Source organism: Rattus norvegicus, chromosome 7 (assembly GCF_036323735.1).
Source record: "Rattus norvegicus strain BN/NHsdMcwi chromosome 7, GRCr8, whole genome shotgun sequence".
NCBI lineage: Eukaryota > Metazoa > Chordata > Mammalia > Rodentia > Muridae > Rattus > Rattus norvegicus.
In genome coordinates, this window is record NC_086025.1 from 47,116,081 (window position 1) to 47,130,207 (window position 14,127).

Consider the following 14,127-nt stretch of genomic DNA (forward strand, 5'->3'; position numbering starts at 1 on the left):
CTGTCTTAGAAAGAAAAAAAAATAAAAACAAGGGTGGAATAAAAAAAATTATATATTTTTTTTCTTTTTTTCGGAGCTGGGGACCAAACCCAGGGCCTTGTGCTTGCTAGGCAAGCGCTCTACCACTGAGCTAAATCCCCAACCCCAAAAAATTATATTTTCAAATGGACTCCATTTGCTTAATTTTTATTACAATAAACAAATAAGTCTGTTGCCACTTGCAGAAAAGAGCTGGATGAATTCTTTAAGTGTAGACATTCATTTTCATCAGCACAAAGTATTTAGTTAAAAATGATTGACGTAAAAACCTAAATTAAAAAAAGATTGATGTCTTTGAAAAATATTTGAAATGCGTACATGTGCAGAGTATGATATATCTGAAGCTCCATGCTCTCCTTATATCGTTGAAATATGGATTTTAACTGTGGCATCTTCATTTCTGACTAGCCAGTTGCAGACTTTAGAAATGAGAAACAACCGACTCTCCTGATCTAGGTACAAAGGCTTAAAGGCACTGCTACTGGAGTCAGAATAGCAATAAATACCAGGGCTGTCACATCCGCACCCCCCCAATCAAATTTAACAATGTATCAATTAGACATTTTCCTTAAGGAGTGTATAGGAACTTTGAAAAAATTGGTTCTTTCAAGGGAAAAATAAACAATTACAATTCTTGGCTTTATTTTTAAAAGCCATATATCTGGTACATTAAGAAATATCTCACTGCAGTTTTGACTCTGTGATAATTATAAAAAAGTCTTGCTTCCTGATCTTAAATATCTTATATCCTTTAAATTTTACAACCTCCCAAAAGGACGGGACCAGAGCAGACATTATTCTTCCCTTGGTTATATCTTTACTAATTAGACAGTGAACTAAATTAGGCTTATACTAGTGACTGACAGAGGCTGACAGGGAACTAAATTAGGCTTACACTTGTGACTGATTGATGAGGCAAATCACAGCACAAGAAAAATCAGCTTCTTTGGTAACTGTGTAGCAATATGTAACATATTTTTAGATATAATATATTCTTGGGTTTGATGTATACAGTTTAGAATGCATACCCCAACTTCAAAATAAGAACATGCTACTTATATGATTATTTTTATCTATAAACTTACGCTTTGCAGTGGGAATTGAATATAACACTTACTTTGTGAATGTTGTACCTTATAAAAACCATTTAATGACTTACACTATACTAGAGTATAGAACAAATGTATCCATTACCTTGGCTATTATTTTAAACTCTGCTAACAGCTGAAGGAAATGAAACTAGGAAATTGTAAGTAACTTGTTTAAAGTCACGAGCTGGTAAATGGTACCACTGGGGATTCAGTATATATGTGGATGCTCTTGGGGCCAACTATTTTAATCATTATATTGTATCCCAAACATGACGACAACAACAACAGCAACAAAAAAGACTGTCGCCGCCTTAAGTCTGAGAATTATTTTAGGAGACAGCTTGTGCTAATAGCGACCCCCAGTTGCAAATCATAACAGGTTGGCATGATAACTAACTAAACATGAGAAATGTACGCCACCTAGAGTCCATCCTGCCCTTAACAGGATGGAAGTTAATTTTTGAAGCTTCTGAGAGAATAAGGCCTGACACATGGGAAGGTTTCTTCAGACTAAGCTTTTCCCCCAAATTCTAGTCTGCAGCTTGAGAGCAACGTTCTCAAGTGCCCACTTAGCTTAACGTTTAAATGTCTAAATATGAAGATCTGTGAACACAGGCCCACAAGAGGCCAGCTCACCTGTAAATGAATGGAGCCACCGTGGCAGTGTTAGGATGGCTATGCTGTTGCTGCTGAGGAAGATGGACAGCTCCATTGCCAGGACTCTGTCCACTGCTGTGTGCTACCTGCAGAACGCAGGAGCTAGAGGGAGATGCTTGGCTAGCTTCCCTCCCCTCCAGAGGAGCAGAGAGGCTGGGCGTGCTTGTTTTCTCCATAGTGATGGCCTTTTGGAAGGCCTGTGAAGAGCTTCCCTTGCTAGTCCTGAATTTCTCAGACTCTTTGCTTGCTGCACTGCCAGGGGAAATAGTTTGCTTTGGTGTGGGCACCTTTGAGCCTGGCTTTGGAATTCCGCTGGACGACGACGGAATTAAGCTGTCTTTCTTGGCTGCTGCGGTCTTGCTGCCCTTTGGGATCAAGCTTGCGATTTTTGAGGTCTTTTTCGGAGTCGCATCCATCATCTGGTCCTTCTCTTCTTTTCCTGGCTTCTCAGCACAGGCCTTATTCTTGTCCCTGTTCTTTTCCTCCTTTTCTTTTGGCTGCAGCAAAGACTTTTTATTGCTGAAATTTTTGCTTCCTGCTTTTGGAGGGGTTAATTTTGGTGACACTTTGGGACTGCTGTTTGTTGAGCCGCCACTATTCAGACCACTGTTAAAACCTTCCATTTCTCCTGATTCAGAAAAGGCATCATCATCTTTGCCACTATCATTAGGTCCTGAACTGGTAGCCTGAGGGGGGCGCAATGCTGTCCGGGCATTAACCAGCTTGAATTTTTCAAGCATAGATTTCTGCCCCGAAGGAGCACTTTTGACCCCTTCTGTGACAGGGGGCTTCAGTCTGTCTGAAGATGGTGTGGGGGAGGTGGCTGGGCTTGGCTGTTTCACTGTCAGCATGGTGGAGGTGGCACTGTGCTTGACATTCATGGACTTGCTGCGCCACGGCTTGCTGGCATTCGGGGAAGGGATGGCAGAGGCTGGGGGTTGCCCAGAAGTGCTGGGAGGCTGTGTGTTTCCATTTATACCTGAAGATGGTTGAGGTCCTTTGGAGGAATCTATACATGAATAAGAAAAAATTAGAAAGATTAATTTTTCTTAGTCACTTATTTATCACCATTGCACATTTTTTTCTGTCCTTCCAAAAATAATCAGGTATCTGTGTGTCTATGTGTGAGTACATGAATGTATGCACAAATACTAGCAGAGGCCAGAAGAGGGAATCATATTTCCCTGGTAGGAGTTGCTAGTGGTTGTGAAGTAGCCAGTATGGGTGTTGGGATTCACCTTTTCTACAAAAGTGTTAAGTATTCTTGGCCACTAAGCGATCTCTCCAATCCCACATATTTCTTAATCACATACATATTTCTTCTGAACTGAAAAACAACAAATTAGGTAGCATTAATTACTTCTAAGCGAAGATTTTCACTCTTTATATTTTGGTTACTATTTGGAAGGCATCAATTTCAGGGAGAAAATGCAACACAGACTCAAGTTATTCTTACCAAATGAAGTCTACTAGTTCTATCTAATTATTTATATATTTGAAGATAAAAAACAATATCCCTCTTCTAAGAAATTCTTTATTATCCAGTTCATTCTAACAAGTGAGTGTTCTGCATTGCTTATGAAATAGGGATTTTATTTCTAAGTTGTAACAATATTACCTACTGTTATCTGATTATATATGATTGATGATGTTGTCTTTTCATTAGCTGTATTTATTAACATAAACTAACCAGTAAAGTTATATTTCGTGGTGTGTATACTTAGAGAATACGTTTGGAGTTGCTTTCCCATCTAATTTGTCCTGAGACAGGACCTTAGTGCTTCTGCTTCTTCATAGTGAATTCTTAGAGAGCCAGGCTGAATGTTAGGTAGTTTTCCTGTCTCTAACTCCCTTCTACCTTTCTTCTAGATGTAGAAATGCTAGAATTGCAGATGTGTGTGACTGCATTTGGCTTTCTGCATGAGTTCCGGTATCTAATTCAGGTCTTTGGAATTGTATTCGAGTGCTTCTATACACTGAGATTCCTCCCCAGATTCAAACTCTATTTCTGTTTTTATTCATGATAACCCTGAGAAAAGGGTATGTACTATCATAGTTGCTTTACAGATTCCCCAAATACCTTCTATTATCGGCCTCTCAGCATACATTTACATGTTTACTGATTTTATGAAATTACCGTCATACTAGCCTGCTTTTTCTGGGAATATTAATCAACTTGATTTCATTCCTTCTATCTTCGGACCCTAGTCTAATCATATCATCTGCTAGTATTTACTAAGTGGCTTTTGGATTTAAGGCACTCTTAGACAGCATAATCGTGTTAGAGCAAAGAAAAGGGACAAAAGGCAAATGTCACTGCATGGTGACATATGTCAAACATCAGAAGAGGAGGGTATGTGAATGTAATGGTAGAGGTAATGAGAGTTGCCTGAGCATACACAGGGGTGCCCAATAAAATCAGGAGAGATGACATAAGGAGGATGTATAAATGCTCAAGGCAAGAGGGGTATTCATGAAACAATTAATATACATTTTTCCATTTACTTCCATTTAGAAAGAGTTATAGATATATATTAGGACACAAATTTGGGGGGAAATGCAATCGCCCAAAAGTCAAGCATGTTCTTCTGGAAATACAGTTTAGAGGACCATGATGATATCACCCAGGCTTCATCAAATTCTAGCACACTGCCATCAAAGCTATACAATGAAATTAATGGTAATATTTCTAAATAACCATATTTAAGTCTACTGAAGAGTTAACTTTACTATTTCACAATATCCCTATGAGGCAGGAAGGGCTTATATTTCTAGCTCAGCACACTCAGTGAGTCTAAGTAGTTCAGTCATAGTTTACCACGAACAAGAGCTCCTGCACTGTAACTCTTTCTTTAAGTGACGGGTGTTTATAGCGCAGTGGACCTCATAGTTTAATGGGATCCATTGCTATCTGGGGATCTTAGTGTGTGTGTATTGTGATTCAGCAGGTCTTCCATGGGATTGAACAGCCTGCATATCTAACAAACTTCCAGATATTTTAATTGCTACGGGTCACAGACCATGTTTGGAGTGGAAAGGGTTGAATTAATTCATTTCCCTGCTTCTTACTGTGATGACATCTATGTTGGCCAAATTAAGTAGTGTTTCATAATTATACAGTGTTAATATTTTTTATTTCATTGAAGTTTGAGAACCTTACTCAGCTCTGAGCTCATCTGGGTATTGAGATGCTTATGACAAAGAATCAATAAATCACACACAATGGTCTCTTTCCCTTTTCCCATCGTTTTAGTCCAGAAATTAGTATGAATCTACTGCATATTTGCAACTTTTTTACAAGTCAAAAGAGCCCTGGCTTTGAGGCTATAGAAATGGCGGTAAGGATAAAAATGGGAAAGAGTAAGTCAGGGGGCTTTTGAAACAACTGATAGACGAGAAAAGTAATGCTGTTCCTTTCTTAGGAAAAAAGCCCCACAATACAACAACAACAATAACAACAACAAAAACAAGCTAAGGGCAATGACAAAGTAGACCTTGTACTGCACATCCAAGTACAGAAGAGGAAATTCAATACCACTACACCTCAGAATGAGACACATGAGACTCTAGGTTATGACATCCACGCACAGCACAGTAACAGTCATGGCAACAGCTGGAAAATTGGCTTCAGTTGAGTACACACATCTAAGACACTTTGCAATGCTCAGCTCCCAGCCTGTCCCCAGTCTGTCTTTATACAGCATCAATAAGGAGCCTTTGGATTCTTTCAAAGGACAAACCACAGGTCACTGAGTATTAGGTAGATGCCCCAGTGAAGAAATCTCCCAGGGGAGAGGGGGAGCTCATGGTAGAGTGCATAACAGCAGTAGCTGAAGTGTCTGTCACTTCTACAGAGTCAGACAAGTGGGGACCTTTGGTTCAGCCAACTATATATTCAACAGTAAGCATTCTTCACCCAGTGGCATGATTCTGCAGGTTGACCAGTTAGATTCTAATTATAAATATATCTTGTTAGAGGAAAACAAGAGCAGGGAAAGTCCTCCAGTCTGATTGTGCCTTGCATGTTGATGGACTTTTTCTGTTTATAGTAATCGATCTTCTTATCTCTGGTCTGCAAAAAAGAATTTTTCTTTTACTCTTCCTCTTCTTGCATCTAGATACCAACCGTCACCAGCTCCAATCACTAAATAGGAGTTCTCCACTCATTATGCTAAGCGTTTTGTTAGACTTTTAAACATGTGCCCTTGCACTAAAGCCCATAACCATCACTCATGTTACCGAAGTTCCTCTGGCAGAATGAGAAAACTGAAGCTTCATGAAAGAAAGAATATTGTTGTCAGTAACACACATAGCAAGAACTAGAACAGCCCAAACACAGGATCAGACTTATTCTGGTCCAACTACTTCTTTGTTCTACCCACTTTCTACAAACCCTGAATTCTTATGGTATTTCTCACCAGAAAAGTTGAATGAGTATTCATTTAAATCATATTTGCCTTCTTCCCTATTGAGCAGAATTTAAATATAAATACCATTAGAGAGCTCTACCTAGTCCACTACTCTACTCTGAGAGTTGGCTTACACACACCCCTCATATACTAATTCGTGCTACAAATGATCTAAACTTAACACATCAACGTCTGGCTTCCTAACCATAGCAGTGTCAAGAGCTGAGGAGTAACTCCAATCTACTCTTAAACTTAATACACTGAAGTAAATAATGGTGGTTGCAACAGATATGAGAAGATTAGGAAGAGAGCCATTGCCGAACTTCCGTGATTCAGAGCTTTGTTCTACATTGTAGACTGTTACATCTTCATAAGAAACACAGAAAATATTCCAGATTTGTACATCTATTTTTCACGACTAAGTTTCTTACTTAGTTAAAAAAAAAACTAGCATTCAACTAAAGACCATATAAGGTAATAATGACCATGACAACAGCAGGAGGACAGCTTCCGAGTGTGCTCCCTGCAGAGCAGGCAAAGAAGTGTTGATGATAATGCTAGCCCGAGATACAGGACACCCTAAGCACAGTAACTCCTGTAGAAGGAAAGAAAACAATGGAATTGCGGGTTTGTGGTCATAAGATTGGTAATAATCAATACATAGGAGATCAATTTGTTTCACAGTAACATACCATTGAAAAAGGAAAGGTTATAGAGGATGACCCAGTTGTAAATTAGTCTGCTGCCTCTGTTGTATCTCAGTGCACTGCCTAACAAAGACTTGTGAAATGTTCCAGCCACTGTTTTATAATGACTCAAAAGAAAGCCCGGATGCTATTACAGAGACACTGTCCCCTCTGGGTATGCTTGCTGGTACCATTTGGAAACTCAGAGAGCTACTTTGTGAGGGGGTGTGATATTCTGGATGTTTCTATTCACCAACCAGCTTTTACCATTTGCAGTAAGGAGTGAAATCCCTCAGTGTGCGTGCATGTGCATATAAACAGAAGTGCATTTGACTAGAATTCCACAATGACATTACTTCGTATGTGCTCAGAATTGGGCTAACATAACAGTTGAAAAATTCAGATTTTTAGAAATTATGTTACTGATATATTTTATAATAAAGAGTAAAAAAAGAGCCATGGTAGCCACAATGAAATTATTAGTAATTTAAAATAATAACTAAAACATACACATTGAGGCAAAAGGGATGGCTCAGCAGTTAAGAGCACTTTCTGTTCTTGTAGACGACCCAGGTTAGGTTCTCAGGATCCACATGGCTGCCTAAAGCTATCTGAAATTCCAGTTTTGGTGGTTTCAGTGGCTTCTTCTGGCTCCCGTAGGCACAAGGAATGCATGTGATATGTGTGTCCCCGTGTAGGCAAATACTCATATTTATAAAACAAAAATAAATAAATATTAAAACATATGCATTACCTAGGAAAGAACCAAACATTTTAGTTCCTTATTATTCATTTTACAAGAATTGGAAGGAAAGACAGAACCAAGCAAAAATGTATTTAAGAGGAATGTCTTATGCCTAGCTGACAATAGGGATCTGAATTTCAATGGAAAACTAATGCAAACCTCACAGGAATTGTGATGGTTTACAACATTAGGTCAATGTGTTAATAGATCTTTGGCATTGATCCTACTAATTCCAGGTTGGGTATAAATAAAAGTCAGAAGGTTCCACACTAGAAGATGCTTGATGCTGTCCTCCTCAGTGTACAAACTGTCTGAGAGAAACAGTGAGAAGGCTCTGGCTTTCCCTCTGGTACTGTGACAAATCTCTTAGCAACATAGAAAAACTCCTCTCTACGGAACTGTGCCAGGTAACCTAGGTGTATAGGTCAGAACTCAGATATGTAGCTCACAACTGGGTCACACACACGACAAGGGAAATTGACATTTCCAATACCTGAGATATTCAGTATTCTCTTTCAAATGTGTTGCCCAGATTTTGTAAAACAAAAACTAATTTGTTAACATTTCTCTAAACACATAAAGTGTGTGCCCAAATGAGTCACAACAGGGTTTTCACAAGATCTAATTCTTAGTGGTTAGGTATGTGGTTTTCTTCAGAGGATGCGTTTGTCTACGGCACTCTTTCAGAGTGTATAGGCTCAGACAAGTGCTGGTATCATCCTGTGTTACTCATTGTTAGCTTTTGAATGGCAGGTGATCAAGAGAAGAGGGTGAAGGATTCTGAAAGCTTAACAAAAGACACTTTCTTCATTTTCTCCATTTATTCTGAGAAATTTGTCCTGACTCTCCATTGAATAGAGCAGTGATGGCACTGGATTCTTCTGTTAACATTGCTATCATGGCCGTCTCTACAAGAAATACCTCATGACGTGAGCGTATATTATAATTGATGTGTTGAAATGAACACACATTTGGCAGAATGCTTTAGTATTAATGTTCTGTTAGATATGGAAGTGAGGTTTGTGTCTCTCTACTGATTCCATTAGGTGTTACACCATTTGGAATTCTGCCTGTATCCTTCCACCTTCAATCGTATCAACTAGTGCCACTATGCTTTGAATACAAATCCTAGAGATTTCTCAATTGATTTGGTTAATTCTTCAAATGAAAAAAATCATTCTTTATTTTGAGGTTTTTTTTTTAAAAAGTATTGGAAGTCAACCCTAAGTTTCAGCCACACCAGTTTCTTCTACTAAGCTATATCCACAACACTGAAAATGAATCACCTTACACATATGTGGAACAGTAAAATGAATCCCACCTCTCAGGCTACCTGTTTAACAATTTCTTTAAGTTAGCAGACTCAATTCCTTTAAGTAGGAAATGAAACATTTTAAAGTATTAAATGTAAGTGTTTCAATTTCTAATAGCTAAAAAGAAATAACCGTCTTATTTGTAACATTTAAATGACATACCCTAAATTATTTCATTATAAAACTACACCATTTATAAAACAATTTTATAGTTGTTATCGCTCTTAGACACACAACACACCAAATTATTAGCTGATGGACTATTCCTTTTAAAAATATTTCTAAAGGTCCTGCTTGTCTGTTGTCCGTTAGAGGGCTGCTCTTTTCTGAAGAGGAAATAGAGGGAGAGTAGATCTGGAGGAGAGGGGATATAGGGGAGAAGAGAGAGGAATGGAGCGAGGAAAACAATGGTTTGGAAGCATACTTTCAGAGGAGAATCTATTTTCAATAAAAATAAAAACTTGAATGATTTAAAATATTTATATATTTTTAATATGGTGGTTTGAATGAGAATGATTGCAAAGGCTCAATATTTGAATGCTTGGTACTCAGCTAGAGGAACTGTTTGGGAAGGATCAGGAGGTATGGTTTTGTTGGAAGAGACAGGTTACTAGGAGTGGGTATTGAGGCTTCAATAGCCCGTGTCATTCCCAGTTAGCTCTTCCTGCCATAGCTCTGCCTATTTCTTGGTTGTTGTCTCAATTTGTGGGCTTTAAGCTATTGCTTCTATATCATGCCTGCCTGTCAGTCCTGCCATGCTCCTTTCCATGATGACTTTGGACTCCTTATGAAACTAAGTTCTCAATAAACTCTTTCTTCTATTGTTTGCCTTGGTTATGCTATGTATCTGCAGCAGTAAAAAGGTAACTAAGACTTGTAAACACTACAAAATCTGAAGTAGCAAAGCACTGAATCCAAACATCCTAATTTAAAGCTTGTATCACTTACTTGGAGACAGGGTATGTTAAACTTGATTCCAATGTAATATTTATAAATTTTTGGTCTTCTACTTTAAGATAATTCATTAGAAATATAAAATAGCACAAGATAATTAAAAATAACATTGTATCCAATGACAAAAATAACTCAAATAGCTAGGACATTGTACAAATCAAACAGATTCCAGATGGCTATATTGTATCACATGAGCCTATTTAAACTTATTGGCAATATATAGACATTTAATGCCCATATTTTATGGGTAACAAATGTCTACAAATCAATAAAATGATCTGTAAAATGTAGCTTCCATATGTCAATTCAGGTTATGGCTGCAAATCCTTCTCCCACAACCTTCTAACCCAAAGGGGATAGGTGATACATGTTTCATTTATGCTTCAAAATGTTTTGAAATTTTCAGTTACCTTTGTGTAAAATGAAAAGTGAATGCACTACATTCTCATGTCTTTTGCTTTCTCAATTAAGTGAGCCGGGCCACATCCTGCCTTGAATCTGTCTCCATCTTGTGGTGATGAGAAATATTGCTATGTACTGTTAATATTGTACGTGAAAAGTTGAACATCCTTGAAAATGGATGGGTTTGTCTGTCTTGGAGTTTTACTTCTAGATAATAGAAGTAAAGACGTTGAAATTACAGAAGTACAGACACTTCACAACATATCTTTATCAAAATTTCTAAACTACTTATAAAACTTTTCAAGTACTAATTTTGAAAGTATGTTGAAACTAATATCATATTTATATAATATCACATATATACACATATATATGCACACACAAAACACACACACATATATATATATACATATATATATATATATGAGTGCTTTAAATAAATAGTGGTTGTCCCTGCACACCACTATCTGTAAGCTGTCTCTACAAACTATATATAATATATTTGTAAAATTAGCTTGAACCTATATAACATATTCTAAGGTCAAAACTGAGGGAGAATGTCTATTTCCATCTGAAGTTTTTATTTCCCATTCCTTTCTTACTAAAATAGTAGAACTTTTAGGAATATTCTTTAATTTGGATGAAAAGGAAAAAAAAATCCTGATGTTCCAAATTACTGAGTCTGCAAGAGAAGAATAATCAGACATGGGTTTTGAAAGTAGCTGTATAGAATATCATACAAATAATCGAATCTCTTTTGGATCAATCCCTACAGAGAATTTTTTCCCTCGTTTTAAATTGTTCATCATCATCATGTATGGGTTGAGATAGCGAATCAGGAATGTAAAAAGCAAGTGGATTTCAGAATGCTCTGAAAGCTAATTGAGCGCACTGCTATGCCAGCAATGACTTCCTGATTAACCTTTTCAACCTGCTAAGTCACTGTGAGTCACTGATGCTCAATCACTCATCTACACAAGGAGACTTTATTCTTCATTTTAAAGCCTTGGACTTCAAAATATACACTGTATTTCCTTGCCCCTTATCACCACTGGACTTAAAAGTGGTGGGTATTTTCTTTTTTTTTTTCTTTTTTTTTCTTTCTTTTTTTTTTTTGAGTACACTGTAGCAATCTTCAGACTCACCAGAAGAGGGCATGAGATCCCATTACAGACGGCTGTGAGCCACCATGTGGTTGCTGGGAATTGGACTCTGGACCTCTGGAAGAGCAGTTGGTGCTCTTAACCACTGAGCCATCTCTCCAGCCCTGCTTCTCTTTCAAGATTGTACCTCTCCATGTATTTCTGAATAAGAGAATGCTGCCTAGGTACACATTGAAACAAGTAGTAATCATCTAACCTGTGCAAAATAGCACATGCTTCGTTTGACTATTCAAAGTAAACGTTCCGATAGTTCTACTGACTAAATATAGGGATGACTTCTTGATTTCATGAACTCACCTATATAAAGTAGAGGACTAAGAATAGAGATGGTAAGCTTTACTAATGTAGAAATACTGCCCTAACAGCCACAGTGCTTACAAAGCAGTTTCTTGATTTCCCCAGGATTCGGTTGGAAGGGCTACACCCAATCTATTGGTCCCTGATCTAAAAGGAACAAATCCAAGACAGTATCTTTTAAAATGCATGTTTTGCTCATCATAAAGAACCATGTGTGACATGTAGATCATTTCTAATCTACCATTCATATACTTGTGCTTTTTACCCATTCATTTTGAGATTTTATATTTCTATTAGGTTTTTTTAAAAAAAAAACCATAGATATGGATAATTTTCTGCTTTGGGGAAAGCTGAGGTCATAACTTTTCCAACTACCGCTGCTTTCAAAAACAGATATCTATCACACACAGACATATATCCACTATTTGTAGTTCTTATTATTTTGAAACATGGCCATGCTCCGCCATCTTGACTAACAGGGGGCTTTACTGTGCAGCCAAAACTGGCCTCAAACATGGCAGCAGCCCTCCTATCTTACCCTCCCTGCATGGGGATGACAGGTATCACTACCATAGCCTGCTCATTATGGCACAATTTTCAATGGATCCACCCTAACTGCTCTCCACATTCTGTCATATATGCTAACTGACATAAGGGCTCAAGTCATTTCAAGAGAGCATTTTGGTTTTAGGATGCATTTTCATAAACCATGAAAGGCATACGAAGTTGCTACTTATATGCATCTGGGGTAACTATTCTTTGTGAAACACACTTTAGGCTCACCTCCATAACTATCTATTTTAAAGTATAGATTTTATTCCCTTAAAATGTTCTACAGTATAGAAAGTTCCGGAAGGAAGCCGAAATTCATGATGGTGGGGATTAGGACGATTCTCTGATGACACCCCATCCCTAAGCTGCTCCACAGTTCAGTTATTAAAATCAGTTTGCCAAATCACAAGACATGCATTAGACTCTGGGCAGAATGACGTGACAGACACACACTTACCTTTTTCATTTCCATTTGCATAATTTGGAGGCTTGCTTTTGTCAATGCTATTAAAGCTCTGACTTCTCCTATTTAGATTGGAGGCTCCCTGAGCCTTGTTGCTACTGCTCGCAGCTGGCACCCTAGAGGGCCCTGGAAGCCTGAAATAGCATGAGAAACATTACATCATTAGTGTACACTTCAGTAGTTAAAGCGAAGGGATTTGGGAGCAAGAAAAGATGATGGGGAACCCACAATCCAGGATCAACCATGACATACGTAACAGAAAATGATTGCTTGAGTGACATACAGCTGGACACAAAGTAAGAGACTGTCTGAAAAGTCTACTTTTACTTCTTAATAAGAATGTCCTCAAAATAGGGGAAAATAACATAAAGTGGCCTTTGACTCTAAAAGTACCCTTACTTAAGTGAATATAATTTTATACTGAAAACATCACAAAATTATGACAAGGAAAAACAATAAGATTTAACCTTAAAGATTTTCATATTACTTAGATATATGCAGTGGCATAAATTTTCCTCTCAGAGTATGGAACATATCTTCAGTTAACATAGATTTTCCAAAGACTTAAAAATTAACGGCTAGAACACATTACTGCACAAAAGGCAGACAGCAATTAGTTATTGACTAGTTAAGCTACCAAGTTATATCAAAACTTGAAGCGATAAGCAAGTTCGTGATTATATTATAAATAGCTGGGATGTCTCTCAAAAACCTTCCATTCTCTTGTCAAAAAAGGGACTGAGAGTGGCCATCTTGTCCTGTAGGACAAGGACAGGAGGCTAGCCTTTGAGGAAGAAAATCACCGTTAGTAGAATGGCAGTTGAAATATACCCGGAGTGGAAGGCAGTTTTGACACATTGTGTACATGCAGACTGTGTCCTGTAGTCCTGCATCCCATTTCTCTTATCAACAGAGTAGCCTGTTGCTTGAAACCTGGCACTATTTCATTAATACCACCATTAAGTGTCAGTTTGGCTCAGCTTACATTTTATTATTTTTTTCTTTAAAATTTCGCTCGTCAATTATTTCATAAACTGTACCGATCTTAGTACTATTCTGTACTAAGCATGAAGTAAAACCTACAGGTAAAGGGCTAGCGTTCATATCGTTGACATGTGTGCTATGAATACTGCCAGCATTGTGGGTATGTGCTGCCACCTTGTGGAGGAGAGTGTGCACCGCTATGAAAATTCTTGTTTGAATAGAAAGATGCTGATCTTTCCACAAAAATTTTTAATGAAAATTTTAAAGTAGTTTTTTGGTATATGTTTTATGTCCAAATTGCCAATCCATTTAACATTACAGGTTTCAACACCTCTCTGCTGTACTACCTGACTGGAGGAAGCAAACCCTTAA

At 37.8% G+C, this 14,127-nt stretch overlaps 1 protein-coding gene across 13 annotated transcripts in view; it reads right to left on the reverse strand.

The window, feature by feature from the left end:
* Nav3 (neuron navigator 3) overlaps window positions 1-14,127 on the reverse strand; it is a 788,263-nt gene that overhangs the window by 177,504 nt on the left and 596,632 nt on the right. For 12 of the 13 annotated variants that reach the window (XM_063263475.1, XM_039079115.2, XM_063263477.1 and 9 more), the window contains 2 exons: window positions 12,766-12,905; window positions 1,767-2,796 (listed from right to left, as the gene is read on the reverse strand). In XM_063263475.1, the coding sequence (XP_063119545.1) occupies window positions 1,767-2,796; window positions 12,766-12,905 (1,170 nt within the window). The remainder of the gene's footprint in view (window positions 1-1,766; window positions 2,797-12,765; window positions 12,906-14,127) is intronic. The other variant, NM_001191782.1, reaches the window with a different exon arrangement.